Source organism: Scyliorhinus canicula, chromosome 4, assembly GCF_902713615.1.
Source record: "Scyliorhinus canicula chromosome 4, sScyCan1.1, whole genome shotgun sequence".
In the NCBI taxonomy this organism is placed as follows: Eukaryota; Metazoa; Chordata; class Chondrichthyes; order Carcharhiniformes; family Scyliorhinidae; genus Scyliorhinus; species Scyliorhinus canicula.
In genome coordinates this window covers 62076275-62099469 of record NC_052149.1, presented here as the reverse complement: position 1 = coordinate 62099469, position 23195 = coordinate 62076275, and the positions used below count along the sequence as shown (strand labels likewise).

Sequence of the window (23195 nt, the reverse complement as noted above, 5' to 3'; positions counted from 1 at the left end):
TTCTGAAATCTCTTAAAGCAGAACCTACACTTGTAAATGTTTGACCATGGATCAGAACTCCACTCTTCCAGAACAAATTGGTCTTAACCCAAGGCCAAACCTAATTACAAAATGGACCTTCTGGAGAATAACATTTCTAACCTTCTAAAGTCCAATTAGAGAGTTAATCAAAGTCCAGGGGCGGGATTCTTCCCTACTTTGCGTGACGGGGGGTCCCGGCGTAGGGGAGTGGCGCCAACCACGCCGGGGTTGGGCCTCCCCAAAGGTGGGGAATTCTCCGCACCTTTGGGGGCTAGCCCCGCGCCGGAGTGGTTGGCACCAGAAGACTGGCGCAAACAACCGGCGCCAGCGGCCTTTCAGGCCCGCCGCCCGGCAGCAGGGCTGGCCCAAAGGCTTTCGTCGGTCAGCGCATGCGCGATATGGGTTTCTCTTCCGCTACTTCCATGGCGCAGGGGGCCCGGATTGCGGGCCTGGTCACCTTGGGGGCACCCCCTGGGGTCCGATCGGCCCGTGCCCCCCCCAGGACCCCGGGGGCCCGGTCGCGGCGCCGATCCCGCCGCCACCAGAGGTAGTTCAAACTCGGCGGCGGGAGAGGCCTCCCAGCGGCGGGACTTCGGCCCATCGCGGGCCGGAGAATCGCCGCAGGGGCCTCGCCGATCGGAGTGGCGTGATTCCCGCCCCCGGCAATTCCCGGGTGGCGGAGAATCTCTGCCACGGCGGGGGCGGGATTTTCGGCGGCCCCAGGCAATTCTCCGACCCTGCTGGGGGTCGGAGAATTTTGCCCCAGATTAGTACATTTTTATATTGGTTTTGTAAATATGCTGATGCAGTAATCCCAGCAGTACACTGATGAGTTCTCAATAATCTTCGATGAAATACTAAAAGCTTTTGACAAATTCTTTAACCATCAGGTTGTGGAGTTCATGAAGCTTAAAAAGACAGATGGAAACTTCCCAGTAAATCTCCAAAAGCACAAGAAACACTTCCTGAACAAACCACACAAGGGCACTAGAGTGGCAAAGAATTTTCTGAAAGTCCCAAAAACATGGACGGGGTTCTCCATCGGCCAATGCTGAAATCGGGAAAGGTAAATCTGGCTTAATGCCGAAAACGTGGTGGATAACGGGTTCACGTCAAATCGCAATTCTCCAGTGCCTCAAAAGCGGCATCAATGCACTCCACTCCGCACGTACAGTAAATGCCGTTTGCATATCATTAGCAGGCATGACCTGGTATTCTCCGCGGCCTCCGCGACTCTTTGCCTCCACTGGGGGGAATTCTCAATGGTGAGGTTCACTTGTGCTTTTAAAAAATAGGAAACAGGCGCCGTGCCTGATGAGGGAGCGAGAGTAGGTAGGACATACAGAGGCGCGACTGTGGGCTGCCGGACCAGACACTGGTTGGGCTGGCTGGGAGTGGAGGGGGCCCTGCCAGGGCATGGTGAGGGGTTGACGTGGGGATGGGCCGTGGGCCCGGGGTAACCCCAACGTGGAACTGGTGTCCAGGCATGGACCTCCATTGGCGCGGCCTGCAAGGCAGCGATCTTGCTGCGCACCCCACTTACCACCCACCACGGCCCGTGGTTCTGCAGAGTTGCACCGGCCGTATGGGTGCCCCCAACCCGTCAACCCCGCACCCAAGTACCACCGTCCACCCCACTACCAGGCCCCAACACCTGCACCCCATCCTCCACCATACCACTCCCCCAACTGGCTGCCAACCGCCAGTGGGGCATCACGTGGCCCGCCCAAGGGCAACACCCACAGTAGCCCCTCAAGAGTGCGCCAGACGGCCACAGAGCAGACTGCTGGCAAGGGCCTTGCCCGCCGATGATACCTTTGGCAGCAGAGATGGGCGCCAGGGTTAGAGGCCCCCAGGGCGTGGGAACTAACGGGGCCAGGGCTGATGGGATGTGGGAGGTGGGGACATGCGGGTGCAGAGGACGCAATGCCAACTGAGGCCACCATGTAGCCCAATGGACCTAGTTGGGCACGGGTTATGCACCATGCTAACATGTCGGCCTTTCCCCTCCAGCAGACAATGGATATTGGAATACAACAAGCAATGGTGGCCCAGGGAGATGCACTGTGACTGTACAGGCTGGAGCTTCTTGAGGGAGAGGAGGCTGCAGCAGAGGAGCCTGCCCCAGAGGAACAAGAGGCAGCCGGTGAGGACGAAGAGCAGGCCACCCAAAGGCGTAGTAGGAGGAGGTGTAAAGGAGGGGCCGCATAAGGCATCACGAGTACCAGCAGCGCCTGTTATTTGAGGGCCTGTGGATCGAGCAGGTCACAGATGACTCTGGCTGAACAAGGGGACAGTGCGACATATCTGCCGGATCATGGCGCACCTGGCAACGCAGGGGAATGGGGGAGGACATCCACTTCCAGTGGCCGACAAGGTTGCCCTGAACCTCCATGCGATGGGGTCCTTCCAGGCGCCAAATGGGGACCTGTCCAGAATCTCACAGAGCTCGGTGCACAGTTGCATCCATGCTGTCTGGAGGCCCTGTATGCCCAGTCAGCACAATACATCCATTTGAATGTGGACCAAGCCCTCCAAGATGCCGGGGCAGTGGTGTTCGCCACCATCGCCAAGATTCCCCGGGTCCAGGGCGTGATCGATGAGATGCATGTTGCCCTAACAGCACCTGTAGATGACAGGCCACTCGACACAAACTGAAACGTGTTTCACTTGATCAATGTGCAGCTGTTGTGTGACAATCAGTAGCGCATCATGCACGTCTGCTCCCGATACTCGGGCAGTGTGCACGACGCCTACATCCTGGCATACTCGACGATTCCTAGCCTCTTCGAGGTGCACCCACGGCTGGGGGGATTGGCTCCTGCGAGATAGGGATTACCCACTGCGGTCGTGGCTGTTGGCATCTATTCTGAGGCTACATACTGACGTGGAGACCTGTTACAATGATGCCCATGCCGCGACCAGGGTTTTGATCCAGCAGTGCTTCAGCATCCTGAAGATACGGTTCAGGTGCCTGGACCGCTCTGGAGGGGCCCTCTAGTATAGCACTGGAAGGGTCGCCCGCCCACATCATGGTGGCCTGCTGCATCCTCCACCACATCGCGGAGCAGAGGGCAAACATGCTGGAGGAGGAGGATGAACCATCAGTCCTTGTCCAACAAAGGGGTGTGGGGGGGGGGCAAGGGTGGGCAAGGCACAGAGCCCGGGCAGGCCACGGGAGGCCAGTGTTCCATTCTAGGATTTTCCCGTCCAGTTGTTACACCAACTGGAATTGTAACAAAGTCTATAATACACAAACTTTGCAAATGGAAAAATGTTCACATCAAAGCTCAATTGAAAAATTTGAAACCCCCACAGAATTCAAATTGAGTATATACCTTTGAAAGTGCATGATAAACTAAAATCTTCAATGGACAAAACCGTTTGAAATCTGAACAAACAAATTTGTGAAATGTCACAAAGGTACCTGGAGGAACTAAGGGCGCGATTCTCCCATATGGGGAGAAATCGTAAGGCTGGCGTCAAATCCGGGCGGGTTTGACGCCAGCCCCCCCCTTCCCGACCGGGAACCGATTCTGGTCCCCGGTCGGGGCTAGCATCCCGACGCCGTAAACTCCGGCATCGCGGGCTTAACGAATTTCGTTAAGCCCGCTTGCCAGAGTTAGCGCTGGCTGACGCGTCATATGACGTCAGCCACGCATGCGCGGATTGGAAGACTCCAACCCGCGCATACGCGGATGACGTCATCGCGCATTTGCGCGAAACCCGCGCATGCACGGGCCGGGATGCCCCTCAGCCGCCCCACGAAGTGATACAGCGGGGCGGCGGAGGGACAAAGAGTGCCCGGGCAACGGGCCCGCTGCCTGCGATCAGTGCCCACCGATCGCGGGCCCATGGCACCCTTGGCACGGCCGTAGTACTGCCGTGCCAATCGGTGCCATGGTTTTAAAAATCGAGAGTTTACGGCCGTTTTTACGAACGGCCAGACCAGGTGTGTTTGCCGTTCCTAAAAACAGCCGTAAAGGGCTGGGAACTCGGCCCATCGATCAGCTGAGAATCGCTGCCGGCCGTAAAAAAACGGCGGCAGCGATTCGTATCGGGAGTCGGGCGTGGGGGAGGGGGGGGGGAGAATAGCGGGAGGGCGTCGGAACAGTGTGGCCGTAAAATTTTACGAGCCACGCTATTCTCCGCACCGTCGGGAGTGCGGAGAATCTCGTCCTATCAGCTCTGAATTCCAACGTCGACAAATCAACGTAGGAGTTGGGGAAACTCAGAGAGTCATAGTCATAGAGGTCCACAGCATACAAAAGGCCCTTCAGCCCATCTTCTCAGTGCTGGTGAAAAACAACCACCTCAGTATTCTCATCCCATTTTCCAGCACTTGGCCATAGTCTTGTATGCCTTTGCATCGCAAGTGCACATCTAAATATTTCTTAAATGTTATGAAATAACAGATAGGCACAACAGCAGTCAGAAAATGCACTCAATGAAGTTGCAGTCTTGAAAGAACTGAAGAATCATTTGGTAGACATGATGCAGGAATGTCCAAGAAGAAGCTAAGAGGTAGAAGAAACACATTACAGAAAAGAAGAAAATGGTTGAAGAGAACCTGGGAAAACATTACATTTTCAAAGAGATATATATAAAAAATGAAAATTAGAACATAGAATGGGAAGAACAAATAGAACTTCTCACAAAAATGCGTGAAGAGTCTCAGAATTGGCAAATTACAGAAGTGCAATTACGGAACGTGAGCTTGGAGGATAGCACACAGGAATGCTGCTCTGCTAAAGAAAAACTGATCAGTGCAGAGAACTAACTTGCACATATAAAAGGTGATTTGTTAAAAGAAAAAGAAAAACTGATAAGAACAGTGGAATATCGCTCACAGGATGTTGAACACTTGAAAGAGGACTTGAAGTACTTAAATGATGAACTTCTAGCAGCAAATTCAACAAAGATGAACCTTCAATTAAAATGTGATGAGATTTAAAAATCAGCAGTCTCTAGCAAACATCACACAAAATGCCTGGAGCAGAAGGAATAATTGCTGATGCATCAGACCATTTGCTTGAAAGCAGAATTAACAACCAAAACTGATGAACCTTCGTCCAATCTGAACAACATGAAGAATGCGATATGCAACATGGAGGAGCAAATCCTTACTTGAAAGCATAAAACAGATTAATGATCGAACAAATGAATTGAAAGAGTCCAAGGCCCAGTCAGAGAATCCCGTCCACAATTTGTAAACTTAAACAAAACCAACTATATAGGCCTGAGGGGAGAGTTGGCCAAGGTTAATTGGGTAAATAGACTAAAAGGTAAGGTGGTACATCTACAGTGGGAAACATTTAAAGAAACATCTCTAAATGTTCAACAGAAATACTGAAAACACTGGAAAACAAAAACTCAGTGAGAAAGATCCATTCATGATTTCCTAAGGAGGTTAAGTGTATCATTAGTTCAAAAGAAGAGGATTATAATATTGCAAAGAGTTACAGTAAATCTGAGGATTAAATGTGTTTTAAAAACCAACAAAGGGCCACCAAATGTTGATTAAAAAGGAAAACAAAGAATATGAGAGTAAGCTAGCCAGGAATATAAGAACAGATTCTAAGAGCTTTTACAAGTATCTAAAAAGGAGGTGAGTAGCTAAAGTAAATATTGGTCCCTCAGAAGGAGAGATGGAGAAATATTTTGGTGTCTATATCCACTATATATATCCATCTACCAAGAAATGCAGTGTAATCATGGATCTAATAAGAGTGAGGAAACTAAGATAATTAATATCAGCAGAGTGCAAAATACTGGAGAAACTCAAGAGACCCAAATCCAACAAATCCACAAGACTTGATGGCCGACAACCAAGGCTCTAAAAGTGATAGCTGCAGAGATAGTGGATGTTCTGGCTATGATTTTCCAAAATTGCCTAAATTCTGGAATGGTCCCAGCAGATTGGCAGTTACCAAATGTAGCACCACTATTCAAGAATGGAGGGAGAGGGAAAGCAGGGAACTACAGACCAGTTAGCTGGGCATCAGTCATCAGTAAAATGCTGGAATCTATTATTAAGGAAGTCTTAACAGCACATTTAGAAAATCTTAGTTTGGTTAGGACAAGTGAACATGGCTTTATGAAAGGGAAATCCTGTTTGATAAATGTATTTGTGTTTTTTGAGGATATAACCAATCGGGGAGATAAAATGAAAGCAGCAGATGTAGTATACTTGGATTTCCAAAAGGCATTCAATCAGGTGACACACACAAGATTAATACGCAAGGTAAGGACTCATAGAGTTGGGAATGATATCTTAGTATGCGTAGAGGATTGGTTAATGTACAGGAAATGAAGAATAAGGATAAATGGAGCATTTTCAAGTTGGCAGGCTGTGACTACACAAAGAAACTTAGTTAGCATATGTTTCTCAAACATTAACTCTGGTAGATATGGATCATCTCAATGGGGTCATGTGGTCTGAAGTTAGAACCATTGAACCATCCGATCCTTGCAGTAAATATAGGGTAGGTGGGAAAACCACATTATTGTACAGTAGGGTTGGAAATAGATGGAGGGTTTAAGAAGGGCATTCACCCAGAAAGGAGAGATATTTTTATAGATGGATACAGTTGTATGGAAAGGGATGAAGTGGGGGGGGGGGGGGGGGGAGGCAGATGGAATGAGGAATCGTGGATCTAAGTAATAAGATAGATATGTCACTGAAGTTACTGCATAATCTGAGTACACAGCAAGCTAAGTTGGCTACAGTAGCGTGTGTAGTAACCACTTAACTGAATTTCCACAACCATGTTCAGACATGAATGCCAACATTGCATTTGCTTCCCTAACTACCAACTGAATCTGCATGTTAACCTGAAGAAAATGCTGAGAGATCATTAATATATATCATTGATAGCTGTGGTCCCAACACTGACCCCTGCAGCATACCACTAGTCACCGGCTCCCATCCTGAAAAAGATCCCTTTACTCCACTCTCTGCCTTCTGCCAGTCAGCCAATCCTCTATCCATGCTAGTATCTTCCCCCGAATACTTGGGCTGTTATCTTATTTAGTAGTCTCCTGTACGGCACCTTGTCAAAGGCCTTCAGGAAATCTATATTGATCACATCCACTGATATTCCTTTGTCTAACTTCCTTGTTGCATCCTCAAAGAATTCTAACAGATTTGTCATGCATGAATTCCCCTTGTCGAATCTGTGCTGACTCAGTCCTATTTTACCATGTACTTCTTAGTACTCCGTAATCTCATCCTTAATAGTAGATTCTAAAACCTTACCAACAACCGAAGTCTCTCCCTCAACGTCAGCAAAACTAAGGAACTGGTTATTGACTTCAGGAAGCAAAGTATCATACACACCCTTGTCTCCATCAAGCTTCAAATTCCAAGGTGTGCATATCACCAACAATCTGTCTGGTTGACGCTATGACCAAGAAAGCACAACAGAGCCTATACTTCCTCAGGAAATTAAGGAATTCGGCATGTCCACACTGACTCTTAACAATTCTACAAATGCACCATAGAAAGGTGCATCCTATCTAGCAGCATCACAGCCTGGTATGGCAACTGCTTGGCCCAAGACTGTAAGAGACTACAGAGAGTTGTGAACACAGTCAAATCCATCCCCTCCCATCCATTGACTCTAACTATACTTCCCGCTGCCTTGAGAAAGCAGGCAGCATAATCAAAGACCCCCTCCCCTTCTGAATAACCCTCTTATGGATTGAACTGATCTCTTCACACATCTTCTCTCCTGAGTAGTACTGCACTCCGTATGCTCACCCGATGTCTGTATCTGTGTATTTACCTTGTGTACTTACGTGTGTCCTGTGTTTTTTCATGTATGAAACGATGTCTGGACTGTACGCAAAACAATACTTTTCACTGTACCTCGGGACCCGTGACAATAAATCAAATCAAATCCATGTCAGGCTAACAGGCCTTTAATTTCTTGTCTTCTGCCTTCCTCCTTTCTTAAACAGGGGTGTAACATTAGCTATTTTCCAATCCTCTGGGGCCCTCCCTGCCTCCAGAGATTCCTGAAAGATCACCAACAATGTCTCCACAATCTCCTCATCCATCTCCTTCAGAGCCCTGGGGTGTAGTCCATCCAGTCCAGGTGATTTATCCACCTTTAGACCTTTCCGTTTCTCCAACACCTTCTCCTTAGTGAAGGCCATTACACTCACCTCTGCCACCTGACTCACTTGAAGTTCTGGTATCCCAGTGGTGTCTTCCACTGTGAAGGGTGATGCAAAGTACCAATTTAGTTCCTCTGCCATTTCTTTGTTCCTTATTACTACTTCTCCAGCCTCATTTTCCAGTGGTCCAATGTCCATTCTTGCCTCTCTCTTACCTTTTACATATCAAAAAAACTCTTACAATCTTCTTTTATATTACTAGCTAGTTTACACTCTTATGTCATCGTCTCCCCTCCTTATTGTTTTTTAGTCCTCTGTTTGCTTTTAAAGACTTCCCAATCCTCTGGCTTCCTACCAATCCTCACCACATTGTATGTCTTTTCATTTGCTTTCATCCTGTCCTTGACTTCCCTTGTCAGCTATGGTTGCCTTGTCCTCCCCTTAGCATGTTTCCGCCTCCTTGGGGTGAATTTCTGTTGTGCCCCCTGAATAACCCCCCAAAACCCCTGCCATTGCTGTTCCACTGTCTTCCCTGCTCGGCTCCTCTTCCCATCAACTCTGACCAGCTTCTCCCTCCTGTCCTTTATCCAATGTAAAACCATTACATCTGATTCCAGCTTCTCCCTCTCAAACTGCAGGGTGAATTCTATCATACTGCAACCTTTCTGAGCTCAGTTGGGAGGAAAACATTCACCTTGCTACAGAATTGAGTACATCCAGCTAAATCTGGAGACAAGTCATATGATGAGTTAATGATTGTCTTGCAAGAACATTTCTCTCCCCGTCCACTATTAATAGCTGAAGGATTCCGCTTTCATTGTCATGCACAGGAGGAAGGGGAAGATGTCCACCCACTAGTGTAATATGTACCCGTAACATAACAATGTTAGCTTTGGTATAGTGTGTTAAAGTGTTTGATTAAGTAAAAAAGACCCAAAGATTCGCCCTACTTTGGCTATCATTGTACTGTTTGGGCCATGCAGATCTGATTGGTTAAATAGCAACTAATTTATTCAACAGAATTTACAGGCATGCTTTGGTACTTATATCTCATTGCCCAGTAACTTCCTCAGAGTGGCAATCTGCGAGGGGCTCTACATGAGTAAAGAGGGAGGGATGTTACGTATCAGAGTAATGTTACACCAGGCTGGTGTAATGTCATGTGTTATGCAATGACATCACCATCGGAGCATTTTGCAGGCTTTATTGGAGTTCACCATTGTACTCTGTTTGAGCAGCATCTTTGTCAGTAAACCCTTGCACTATTTTACACGAACTCGACACCTGACTCTTTCTCTTTGTGGCTACAACAAAGAACAAGACGCTTACCTTATCCCTTTAAATTGTCCCTTTAAACATTGCCTTTATGGCAGCTAATGCCATATAAAGGCGGTATTCCAGTGTGTCAATCAATGTCTGTCTGTGCACCATCATATACTTGTGTGTATATTATGACATCTCCCCCCTTTTAAAAATGTGTATATGTCAATAAATAGTGAGTGTGTGTATGAGCCTGACTATGTACAAAGTATGTGAGCATATTTACATGAGTAGGAGCCTGACTATATACAAAATACGTGAACGTATTTACATGGGAAGGTGTTTAGTGCAGATAGAGTGCATACAACAAATTAGGAAGAAACAATATGCACAGATGTGTAAACGAAGCACAAGGCAAGGCAACATTCAGTCTATAAATTCAGTCTCTGTGGTCGGCGACGAATTCTGGTTGACCACCTCAAAGGGAGGGTCAGGGGCCGCTTGCACTAGAATGGGCGGAGCTGCTTCCAATGTAGAGGGTGGCAAAAAAAGCGGCAGATCGGTGACCTCTTGGAAGGGTGTGTCCTGAAGAATCAGCAGGCGAGGCGGGACATCACATTCAGGTCGCGAGCATGGAAGCAGCCGCAGTGCCTGCCTATTACGCCGAAGAAAAGAGCCATCATGCATGCAAACGAGAAATGATCTGAGGCCACTTACTTGACCACCACAGCTGTGGCAGGTAGCTGAACACAAACTCGGTCAGCAGGGACGCGAGCAGGGAGATCTGTGGCGTGGGCGTCATACGCAGACTTGCATTGGGCCCGAGACAGTTGCATTCTTTGCAGGACCGGAAAATTGTCAAAGTCCGGGATGTGGATAACTGGCACCGTTGTCCGTAGTGTGCGGTTGATTAGCAGCTGTGCTGGGGACAGGCCAGCGGACAAAGGAGTCGCCCTGTAGGCTAGCAGCACCAGGTTAAAATCTGAACCCGAGTCAGCAGCTTTACATAACAGGCGCTTAACAATGTGTACCGCCTTTTTAGCTTTCCCATTTGACTGGGGGTAGTGGGGCTTGAAGTGACGTGCATGAAATTGTACTGTCGGGCAAAATCATCCACTCCTGACGGAAGAAACATGGGCCATTATCAGTCATGACCGTAAGTGGAATGCCATGACAGGCAAAGGTCTCTTTGCACGCCCTGATAACTGTTGCTGATGTGAGGTCATTTAGTCTGACCACCTCGGGGTAGTTAGAAAAATAGTTCACGAGGAGGACGTAGTCCCAGCCTTTTGCGTGAAAAAGATCAATGCCAACCTTAGTCTATGGGGACGACACCAGCTCATGCGGCTGCAACGTCTCTTTCGGCTGAGCTGGCTGGAACCGTTGCCACGTTAGGCAATTGAGGACAGTGTTGGCGATGTCCTGATTGGTGCCAGGCCAATATACTGCCTCTCGGGCTCGCCGGCAACACTTTTCCACCCCCAGGTAACCCTCATGGAGTTGGCCGAGGACGGGCTCCCGCATACTCTGTGGTATTACTATCCTGTCCAGGGTCATTCGTATGCCATTGACCACTGCCAGATCGTCTTTTATATTATAGAACTGTGGGCACTGGCCCTTTTGCCAGCCATCTGTGAGATGGTGCATGACCCGTTGGAGTAGACCACCGTTGGAGTAGACCCTGGCCGTTTCATGACAAATCTGTACGACCCTTATGTCAGTGGCCGGAACGTTGGATGTGCAGAACTCAACATGGGCATCGATCTGGCAGACGAAGTCCGACTGCTTGCACGGCGTGGTGATGGAGCGAGAGAGTGCATCGGCTACAATGAGCTCCTTGCGGGGGTGTAGACCAGGTTGAAATCATAGCGTCGGAGTTTGAGGAGGATACGTTGTAGGCGTGGCGTCATATCGTTGAGGTCCTTCTGTATGATGTGAACCAGTGGCCTGTGGTCCATTTCGACCGTAAACTTGGGGAGTCCATACACGTAATCATGGAATTTGTGAATCCCCGTGAGGAGGCCCAGGCACTCTTTCTCGATTTGAGCAGAGCGCTGCTCAGTAGGTGTCATGGCTCTAGATGCATATGCAACTGGGGCCCAGGAGGAGGATTCGTCGCGCTGGAGCAGTACTGCCCCAATGCCAGACTGGCTTGCGTCAGTGGAGATCGCGTCTCCTTGGCAGGGTCGAAAAGCGCCAGTACCGGGGCCTTGGTGAGTTTCGCACTGAGCTCACGCCATTCTCGCTCATGAGCGGGGAGCCACTGGAAGTCGGTGTTTTTTTTTACAAGATTGCGGAGAGCTGTGGTGTGATATGCAAGGTTGGGGATAAACTTCCCAAGGAAGTTGACCATCCCCAGGAAGCGGAGTGTCATAATATACACACAAGTATATGATGGTGCATAGACAGACACTGACTGACACACTGAAAGACGAATCAACACACAGAACACAGCAGCCAATCACCAGACAGGACACGGTCACTATAAAGCCAGAGGGCACTAGTTTTCCCGCTCTCTTGGGATGCAGCCTCTGAGACAGCCAGAGTCCCTGATCAGCAACACGAACATCTACCATGTGCTAGCAGTATAGTCTGGTCAGGTTAGCCTGAGGTCTCCAGTCAACGTAACATAGTGTCAACCCACAGTGCAAGTATGTTTAACAGCTCATAGTTAAATAAAATAGAGTTGTGCTTCTACAAGTGTTGGTAGCCTGTCTCTCTCACTGCTCTGGTAAACGCAGCCCTCGCAGACCCTGCATACCCAACACATCACGAAGGACCGCCTTCTTGTCCCCCGGTGTCTTTATAGCATTGATCGCCGACACATTATCTGCATCTGGCTGCACACCGAACTGCGAAATATGGTCACCGAGGAACTTAATTTCTGCTTGACCAAACGAGCATTTGGCTCTGTTGAGTCGGAGGCCATGCTCGTGGATCCTCTGGAACACTCGCTTGAGGCGATCAATGTGTTCCTGTGGAGTTGTGGACCGGACAATGATGTCATCGACGTACACTTGCACCCCCTCGATGCCCTCCATCATTTGCTCCATTATCCGAGGCGGAGATGATGCCAAAGGGCATCCGGTTGTAACAATAACGACCAAATGGGGTGTTAACTGTGCAGAGCTTTCGACTGGATGCGTCGAGTTGTATCTGCCAAAACCCCTTGGAGGCATCCAGCTTCGTGAAAAACTTGGCGCGAGCTATTTCGCAGGTGAGGTCTTCACGCTTTGCGATAGGGTAGTGTTCCCTCATGACGTTACGGTTCAAATCTTTGGGGTCGATACAAATGCACAGTTTCCCTGACGGTTTTTTGACACAAACCATGGAGCTAACTCAGTCCGTGGGTTCTGTGACCTTAGAAATGACGTCCTGGTCCTGGAGGTGTTGCAGCTGCTGATTGAGGCGGTCCTTAAGGGGTGCTGGCACCCGACAGGTGCATGAACCACAGTTGTGGCATTCGGTTTCAGAAGAATCCTGTATGTGTAGGGGAGTGTGCCCATACCCTCGAAGACGCTGTGGTATTGTGCTATGATGTCATTTAATTGGATTTGGAAGTTGGCATCTGGTGAGGCTGATGCCTCAGCGGGTGACATGGAGTGAATCCGCTGCACAAGATTCAGGATTTTGCAGGCCTGAGCACCGAGCAAGGAAGCTTTGTTGGACCCTACAATTTTGAAACGCAGGGTGGCTCTTGAAGAACAATGAGATACCACAGGCTGGCATGAGCCACTGGCAGCAATGGCATTGCCATTGTAGTCGAGAAGCTGGCGGGCCGATGGAAGAATGCTCGGCTTGACGTGGATGGTATCCAGGTCAGACTGTGAAATGAGGTTGGCTGAAGCGCCGGTGTCCAGCCTGAAGCGTATGCAAGATTTGTTGACCGTAAGGGTGGCACACCACTCGTCATCCAGATCAATGCTCATCACTGGGAGTGGTTTAGCCTTTTTTGCGGAAAGCATCGTATGCTTGGTGATGATGCCCACCCGGAATGGGGATGTGTGATCCTCGGTGTCGGGATGTGGAACCATGTCAGAATCGGAGTCTGCAACAGGTTGCTGCACTGACTGGCCGTTCCTGCACTGCTGCTGGGATCGATGTGTGGTGGGCAGTTGAGCAGATCTGCACAGGGCTGCGTAGTGGCCAGGCTTGCCACACTGGAGACAGTGTCGGGATTTTGCGGGACATTGCCGCTTTAAGTGGGCGGAGCCACAGTAGTTGCACGTCATGGCGCCGACGTCAGGATGCTCTGCCATCGCGCATGCGCGGTGTGGTTGAACGATGTGCGCACCTGCGCAGTTCAGTCCTCGGCCTTGCCGTCCCCTCGGTCATTGCGCGCATGCGCAGGAGCCCGGGAAAAGCATGCAAAATGGCTGCCCTCATTCAGGCTCAGGCCCTGGAGCTGTTTTACGGCCTGCACCCGCTCCTCATTGTGGGGGCCTTGCCGCGCCGTCTCTGCCGCCTTGATAGGGGAGTACCGGTTATTAGCGTGCTCATGTAGGACGCAGGTCCTGATGGCGATGGTAAGGGTGAGCTGCTTTACTTTAAGGAGCTGCTGGCGAAGGGGATCGGAGTGGACCCCGAAAATGATCTTGTCACGGGTCATGGCGTTGAAAGTGGAGCCGTAGTTGCAGGATTGCGCGAGGACACGGGGATAGGTTAAGAAGGACTGAAAAGGTTGATCCTTACCCTGAAGCCTCTGCTGGAACACATAGCGTTCAAAGCTCTCGTTGACTTCGATGTCACAGTGGCTGTCGAACTTCAGTAGGACTGTTTTAAACTTTGTCTTGTCCTCACCCTCAGCAAAGGTGAGGGAGTTAAAGATGTGGATAGAGTGGTCCCCGGCTGTAGAGAGGAAGAGAGCAATCTTTCTGGCATCCGATGCGGCTTCGAGGTTGGTGGCTTCAAGATACAGCTGAAACTTCTGCTTAAAAACCTTCCAGTTTGCACCGAGGTTGCCGGCGATGCGGAGCAGCGGGGGAAGGCGGACGCTGCCCATGTTACCGGATGGCTGATCGCTGGTCAAAGGTAGATTATCTCAAGGTAGGTCGGTCAAACTCTAACATGACTCACTGGTACCATGATGTGTTGGGTATGCTGGGTCTGCGAGGACTGCGTTTACCATAGCAGTGAGAGAGACAGGCTTCCAACACTTGGAGGAATGCAACTCTATTTTATTGAACTCTTAACTATTAAACATACTTTAACTGTGGGTTGACACTATACTGAGTTGACTGGAGACCTGAGGCTAACCTGACCAGATTATCTTACTACCACATGGTAGGTTTTCTAGTTGTTGCTCACAGGCTCTGACTGTCTCAGAGGCTGCATCCCAAGAGAGCGGGAAAACTAGTGCCCTCTGGCTTTATAGTGGCCGTGTCCTGTCTGGTGATTAGCTGCTGTGTTCTGTGTGTTCATTGGCCATCCTGTGTGTCAATCAATGTATGTCTGTGCACCATCATATACTTGTGTGTATATTATGACATGGCTGAAGCTGAAAAATATTCCAAAGCATTCTATTTACATGTCCTTTTTAACAATAGTATCAGCTCTGAAAAAGGGGCAACAGGATGTAACAATAATTTAGCTTTGGTAAAACTGAGTGGTAAAAGAAGGAGGGCAGATGTTTGTTAAATGCAACTTTTGAATCAGCCAGAGACAGATGCACCATACCTAAATTACACAATGTCACAGATGAAAACACCGGTTGGAAAGGGTGAATGTAAAACCGATGTTTCTGTAAGATTGTATGAGACCAAACACTCTGTAAGTGATAATATAGTCTACTACTAAAAAGTATGAAGGCAGATATTGTCGTGAAAATAGTTAATTTGAGAATAAGGTGGCACCAAAGGGTGCAAGTAAGGAAGCAATAAACCATCAAGTCATAATTGTATCAAGGAGCAGCAGCAAAAATATCACCCAAATTAAAATAATAAAAACTTCCCGCGTGTTTGGAGCAAATACCCAAGATCCAAAAATGTCCTAGAGTGGCTACGAATCCCACAAGGATCAAGAAGTAGAAGTAGTTTGCTTAAAGAATTTAATGACAGGAGTTGATGTAACAGGAATGGTTTATAGTAGATTAAATATAATAACATTGAATAGTGAACTGAGGAAAGCTAAGCAACAAGTCAAGTACTCCAGCAAAGCAATAATCTGGCGCAAGAGCAACTAAACTAGGATCTGATAATGACCCTTCATTTAACAAAACTCACTAATCCAATTTTAGACACTGTTAGGAAAGTGGGTTAACTCATTGAGGAAGATTGAAATGCTAGCACAGTCAGCTCAGAACAACGTATGCACAGTAGATGGGAGTTGGTTGGTAAAACAAGCTCACCATAATTTAGAGAAATTATAGAAGAGATATATAACCAATTCTGTTAGCAATTTAACACGAGTGACAGTTTATGAAATTTCAACCAATGAAAGTGTATGCAAACTGAGAAGGTTGATTAAGGCTCAAGTAGTTGATCACAACTGGCACAGTGTTAGGAATTGTGTTGACATTCCCTCTTATAGACTGTTTAGAGTAGGGAACATTGGCTATATATTGAATGGGATGCAAATAGTGATGGAATACCAAGGCAATGCTCCTGATGTCGCCTATAAGGTCTTGCACATGAGCAGCTTGGTGGATTACTACCTACCTGTTGGATGCCAACAAATGAAAGAGACAGTAATCTGTCCCTGTAGATTTCACAATCATGAAGGATCCATACATGGATTCTCAGGGAAGAGAGCAAATATGGGAGAGTATTGAGCAGCATCTGCCTGTATTGCAATGAAAGCTGCACATCAGATGCTGCATTTTTGGATGGTCTGCTTGTGCTGCCATAGAGTTGGCCACCACTTCATGGTGGAACTAATGGGTTTCAAGCTGTGGAATACCCTGTGACACATTAGAGCTCGATACCACCGTACTCCTTGACAGAGACAAAAAGCTGTCCGGCAGGACTTTAAAGCATCAAACATCACAGCGTGCACATTCAGGACTGTTCTGTATACCATTCGAGAAAATGAGGCCGGGTAGTCATGTTTACTTGTGACCCTGCTGTCTAGTCACATGAACTATCTGTTCCTGAGGTCTAGCAGCAGCCCACTGGTGCCTGGTGTTTAAAGACAGAAAATCAGATGGTTCAGGTAAGTTTGAGGGTGGAAAATAAGAGATGCAGGGCCACACTGCTGGCAGTTTGCACACCCTGCCAGATATCAAAATGGGATGAGCTGGGAGTTGAGGGGGGCCATGAGTGAGGAATATAGCATCATCCTCAATGCTTTCAGTGATGCCAAAAGCAATGGTCCCTGTTGTAGATGACCACATGATGCGAAGAATCATCTTAGAGCTCAGCAGATGTCATCTTGTGCCAAGTTCTCATTTTCCCTTTCTCTTACAGGATGCGATATTGAGTTTGGGTGATGAGTCTGACATAGCTGAACTACTGGAATTATGTAGAAACATTGGAAAGTGGACATGAGACTGACGGTGTAAGAAGATGAGGTGAAGTATCTTAATGTTAGGCATGAGTCCTGATTGCTAAAGACTGCTGTTGGATGAGTGAAGGGTCATGCTGCATTAAGCAGCATGAGTGGAATGGGTGAGCTGGGTGCATCATGTGAAGCTACATTCACTAACCTTGACCACAGATGTGAGGTCACTGAACATCTTGTGGCACTGTTTCCAAGTCCTTCTGTCAGACTCTAAGCATTGACCTCCTTGGCCACTTGCTCTCCTTTCCTTCGGGGCTGATCCCTGAGGTCTCCTGGTCCCTGCTGCTAAAATATCTCTAATCCTGTCAACCTCCAACAATCAGGCCTCCAGCACTGCATTTGTGAACCTCTCTCTTCCCTGGTACTCTATTTGTGCAGCTCTTACTTGCCACCAGAGTCAGTATGGGCAGTCAGCAACAACTTCCTTCTCCTTTTTTTATTTCTTTCTGTGATGTGCATTACTGACTAGTCCAGCTTTTATTGCCCATCCCTGATTGCCCTTGAGCTGAATGGATCACTGGGCCATTTCAGAGGGCATGTTCAAGAGTCAATCACATTGCTGTGGACTGGAGTCACATATAGGCCAGACCAGGTAAGGACGTCAGATTTCTTTCCCTAAAGGACATTAATGAACAAGGCGGGTCTTTACAACAATCATTTCATCGTCATCATGGACTTACTTTTTCCTGAATTCAAATTTCACAACCTGCAGTTAGATTCAAACCTGAGTCCCCATAGCATTACCCTGGGTCTCTGGATTACTAGTGACCGGTGACAATACCACTGCGCCACTATCTTCTACTGAATGAGCCTCCTTTTAAGAAGGACAGGTTGCCTTTAAGAGGAGTGGTGCAGCTGAACCATATGCTGGGCCTCTTTCTGAGAACTCAGCCAGCCAGCAATGCTGCTCAACTCAAGGCCACAATCAGGTGCGGAGGGGGAGGGAGGGGGGGGGGGGGGGGGGGGGGGGGGACAATGTTTGCACAGTGCTTACTTCAAAGGGAACAGTTTTCTGGCACAATCCCCACACAGAAAGATGGTGTCAATTATTTTTTAGCCCATACAGTGTCTAACTAAATGACCATTTGTCGACTGACCGCTCCAGATCGTTTTTCTCTCATTAAACTTTGGCACAACTTAACTACTCGTTGATTTAGTTTTGCTTCTTTTTTTTTCAACTTATCCGTAATGAACCTTACTTCCACACTTAAAAATACCCTAAGTATTAAGCCTGGTTTGTTTGGCTAATTCTAAAGCGATTAGGAAAACAAATGGTGAATTCGGTGCATTCCTTTCATGGAAACATGTTCTTACCACAAGCAGTGGTGAAAATTCGGAAAATCAACTGGTGTTTACATTTGAATTATATGTGACACACACAACTCCATGTTGTGGGGAGTATACTCATTTTGATGCACTGTTTGGATTATTTCCCCTTCAAATTCAAACAACTATACATGATTCAACTGACTGGCTTTCAGATTAATGGTAACCAAATGGTTATTGTGCTGTTATTAATGATGGAACATCTGGCGAGATCTAAAATATTTTTTTAAAAATAAACTCTGTCATACAGAATAAAAGATAAAATAAAGTCTGAATTACTTGACATAGATTATGAATAAATATGAGTAGTTATTTTTCTTTCTTTGCTATGTCCATACTTACAGTGATGTTTCCCAGATGCAAATCTGGAGTTTCATCGTTGATTGGGTTGATGATGACATAAAATGGCACTGCTTTAGATTTATGTACACCGTCGCTAACAGACATCATAAAGTGGTCAGCTGTGGGTTCCATCTGGTTATGTCTGCACTGGACGTAGTTAATGTAGCCTGCCCTGAGGTGCTGCAGACTGAAGGAAGCTATTAAACAAACAGATTGGGTCAAACATCTATGGTTTAAAATTGCACATAAAATAAAAATCTTTCAAAATAATTCACCTTCTAGCTTGGGAAGCACTCAGCTTTACCAGTCTACAGAATAATATATTTAGTCTAACAGAGGAGTCACAAAGCAAAAATGTATTGTCTCAGCCAATAGAAGGCACAGTGACCATTACACTCCATTCACTTGTTTTGTTAAGGAGAACGAAGTGAAGATTTAACATGCTAAATGAGATATGAAGATCCTGACCCTCACTGCTATCTTTATTTCAAAGAAATTTAGAGTATCTAATTCTTTTTTCCAATTAAGGGGCAATTTAGTGTGGCCAATTCACCAACCTGCACATCTGTTTGAGTTGTTGGGGTGAGACCCACGCAGACATGGGAACAATGTGCAAACTCCACACAGACATTGACCCAGACCGAGGATCAAACCCTGGTCCTCAGCACCGTGAGGCAGCAGTGCTAACCGCCATGCTGCCCCATCACTGCTATAGGCACAAAAATATAAACAATTATTTTGACATTGCGTGATAAAATCTACTCTTCTTAAGCATAGGGAAGCACAGTAGCACAGTGGTTAGCACTGTGGCTTCACAGCACCATGGTCCCAGGTTCGATTCCCGGCTGGGTCACTGTCTGTGCGGAGTCTGCACGTTCTCCCTTTGTCTGCGTGGGTTTCCTCCGGTGCTCCAGTTTCCTCCCACAAGTCCTGAAAGATGTGCTGTTAGGTAATTTGGACAATCTGAATTCTCCCTCTGTGTACCCGAACAGGCGCCGGAATGTGGCGACTAGGGGCTTTTCACAGTAACTTCATTGCAATGTAAGCCTACTTGTGACAATAAAGATTGTTATTATTATTATTATATCACACCTGGTCCCTAATATAGATTTTAAAAATATCACATATGTTACTGCTTACCATTATTTAGCAATATAGGTTAATTTGCTGAAGGTTAATTAATTGAAGTAGCCTGCATTCACCCCATTGATCAACAGTTTATATTGGTCAAGGGACACTTGTTGGAATAATTGAGATAATTTTACCAGATACATGATGCTAAAACTGGTGCTGCAATAATACTGTTGTGTCAGCTTTTATGATATTTGTATTGCATCTTTATGATAATAAAAGATTCCAAAGCACATCAGAATCAGAGAACCTTCATGACTTCTTAAACTAAAACTATTAATAAAATTTTTCTTGAGCTGTTAATAATTTCTCAAGAGATCTGCACTAAAATAATTAGCATTGCATCTGCTGTAACATGAACCTTTCCAGTAACTAATTTGATGATTGTGCTGATGGCAGCTTATGATCACGTTATTGGTTGTCCCAGGACTGTAGTTTAATACAAATTTCACTGAAGGACCAACAACATTACATTAAGAAAGCAAAATCTGAGGGTCTGGATGCTGATTCTTCCTAATCCTTCCAAACTTGAACACCTCATTATTCAGTATCCGTTAGATTCCAATTAAAGTGTTGATGGAACCATCAATTCACCAGACACATGTTTCCGATGTGAATCTAGGCTTTAATTGACTTACTTCAGAGCCAGCCTGTTACCTGTCAATGAACTCGTAGTGAACTCAGGCTGACTCTGGACAAGGGTATTTATACAGCTGCACTAGGGGGAGGAGTCGTGGGCGGAGCCAAGGGTGGAGCCCAGTATAAGTTCCTGAGTGCTCCCAGCGCTACTCCCCCTAAAGGTAGGATAGCACTACTGCGCTTACAAAGACAGTGTGAATTAACATATATACATCTATATTACATTCACCACAAGTGTCATGCAGGTTAAGCAGTTTTAGAAAAAAACACTATTATTCTCAGTATAAAACAGTTAGTGATTTCCTAGCCATTCACGCCATCGGGATCTTGCGGTCTCACCAGCGGCGGACTCCCACCGTGGGTTTCTTGGCGGCAGGGGGACCAGAAGACCCTGCCGTCAGCAGGTCGCTTCCCAGCATCGAGAAATGCACTGGATGGCACGTGGTAAACCCCCCCATTTTCTCCATGGCCTTTCATACAAACCATTATTACTCTTTGAAGTAAACCAAATTGTCTTAAGTGGACAATTGTGATTGTTTATTTTAAACATACCTAATTTATATTAGTTTGGATTTCAAGCTCCATCGATGATATAATTTGCGCTGGATTACTGCAAAAAGTGCACATCAATTTGATTATAACCTACAGAAATCCAGACCTGAACTTTAGATTTGGAAACGTAAACAAAACATGTAACATAATGATGTAACATAATTGTTTGTTCATAGAATATGAGCATTGCTGACGAGGCCAGTATTAATTATTCCCGTTGAGAAGGTGGTGGTACCGGCCTTCATGAATTGTTGCAGCCCATGTGATACTGGGACATCCACATTGCTGTTAGGGAGGGAGGTCTAGGACGGGAATCTTATAGAAATTACAGGAAACTGAGATGTGGAGATGCCGGCGTTGGACTGGGGTGAGCACAGTAAGAAGTCTTACAACACCAGGTTAAAGTCCAACAGGTTTGTTTCAAACACGAGCTTTCGGAGCACGGCTCCTTCTTCAGGTGAATGGAAAGGCTTGTTCCAGAAATGTTTATATAGACACAGTCAGAGATGCCCCGGAATGCGAGCACCTGCAGGCAATCAAATCATCAAAGATGCAGAGAGAGAGGTAACTCCAGGTTAAAGAGGTGTGAATTGTCCCAAGCCAGTTCAGTCGGTAGGCCTCTGCAAGTCCAGGCTTGTTGGTGGGGGCCGAATGTAATGCGACATGAATCCCAGATCCCGGTTGAGTCCGCATTCATGCGTGCGGAACTTAGCTATAAGTTTTTGCTCAGCAATTTTGCGTTGTCGTGTCTCCTGAAGGCCTCCTTGTAGAATGCTGACCCGGAGATCAGAGGCTGAATGTCCTTGACTGCTGAAGTGTTCCCCAACTGGAAGGGAACAGTCCTGCCTGTTGATAGTCGCACGATGCCCGTTTATTCGTTGTCGCAGTGTCTGCATGGTCTCGCCAATGTACCACGCTTCGGGACATCCTTTCCTGCAGCGTATGAGGTAGACTACATTGGTCGAGTCGCACGAGTATGCGCCGCGTACCTGGTGGGTGGTGTTTCCACGTGTAATGGTGGTGTCCATGTCGATGATCTGGCATGTCTTGCAGAGATTACCCTGGCAGGGTTTTGTGGTGTTGTGGTTGCTGTTCTGAAGGCTGGGTAATTTGCTGCAAACAATGGTTTGTTTGAGGTTGCGCGGTTGTTTGAAGGCCAGTAGTGGGGGTGTGGGGATGACCTTGGCAAGATGTCCATCCTCGCTGATGATGTGTTGGAGGCTGCGAAGAAGATGTCGTAGTTTCTCCGCCCCAGGAAAGTACTGGACGACGAAGGGTACTCTGTCAGTGGTGTCCCGTGTTTGTCTTCTGAGGACGGTCACCTCAGCACCTCGCTTTACCGCAAGCCCACAGATAATCTCACGATGCTCCACTTCTCCAGCTTTCACCCGAAACACATTAAAGAAGCCATCCCCTATGGACAAGCCCTCCGTATACACAGGATCTGCTCAGACAAGGAGGAGCGCAACAGACTCCTACAGATGCTGAAAGATGCCCTCGTACGAACGGGATATGGCGCTCGACTCATTGATCGACAGTTCCACCGCGCCACAGCAAAAAACCGCACCGACCTCCTCAGAAGACAAACACGGGACACCACTGACAGAGTACCCTTCGTCGTCCAGTACTTTCCTGGGGCGGAGAAACTACGACATCTTCTTCGCAGCCTCCAACACATCATCAGCGAGGATGGACATCTTGCCAAGGTCATCCCCACACCCCCACTACTGGCCTTCAAACAACCGCGCAACCTCAAACAAACCATTGTTTGCAGCAAATTACCCAGCCTTCAGAACAGCAACCACAGCACCACAAAACCCTGCCAGGGTAATCTCTGCAAGACATGCCAGATCATCGACATGGACACCACCATTACACGTGGAAACACCACCCACCAGGTACGCGGCGCATACTCGTGCGACTCGACCAATGTAGTCTACCTCATACGCTGCAGGAAAGGATGTCCCGAAGCGTGGTACATTGGCGAGACCATGCAGACACTGCGACAACGAATAAACGGGCATCGTGCGACTATCAACAGGCAGGACTGTTCCCTTCCAGTTGGGGAACACTTCAGCAGTCAAGGACATTCAGCCTCTGATCTCCGGGTCAGCATTCTACAAGGAGGCCTTCAGGAGACGCGACAACGCAAAATTGCTGAGCAAAAACTTATAGCTAAGTTCCGCACGCATGAATGCGGACTCAACCGGGATCTGGGATTCATGTCGCATTACATTCGGCCCCCACCAACAAGCCTGGACTTGCAGAGGCCTACCGACTGAACTGGCTTGGGACAATTCACACCT

General features: G+C 47.4%; 1 protein-coding gene across 2 annotated transcripts in view; it reads right to left on the bottom strand.

Annotated features, from left to right (window-relative positions):
* Positions 1 to 23195, bottom strand: part of frem1b (Fras1 related extracellular matrix 1b) — a 344830-nt gene that overhangs the window by 128093 nt on the left and 193542 nt on the right. For both annotated transcript variants that reach the window (XM_038794342.1, XM_038794341.1), the window contains exon 19: positions 18568 to 18764. In XM_038794342.1, the coding sequence (XP_038650270.1) occupies positions 18568 to 18764 (197 nt within the window). The remainder of the gene's footprint in view (positions 1 to 18567; positions 18765 to 23195) is intronic.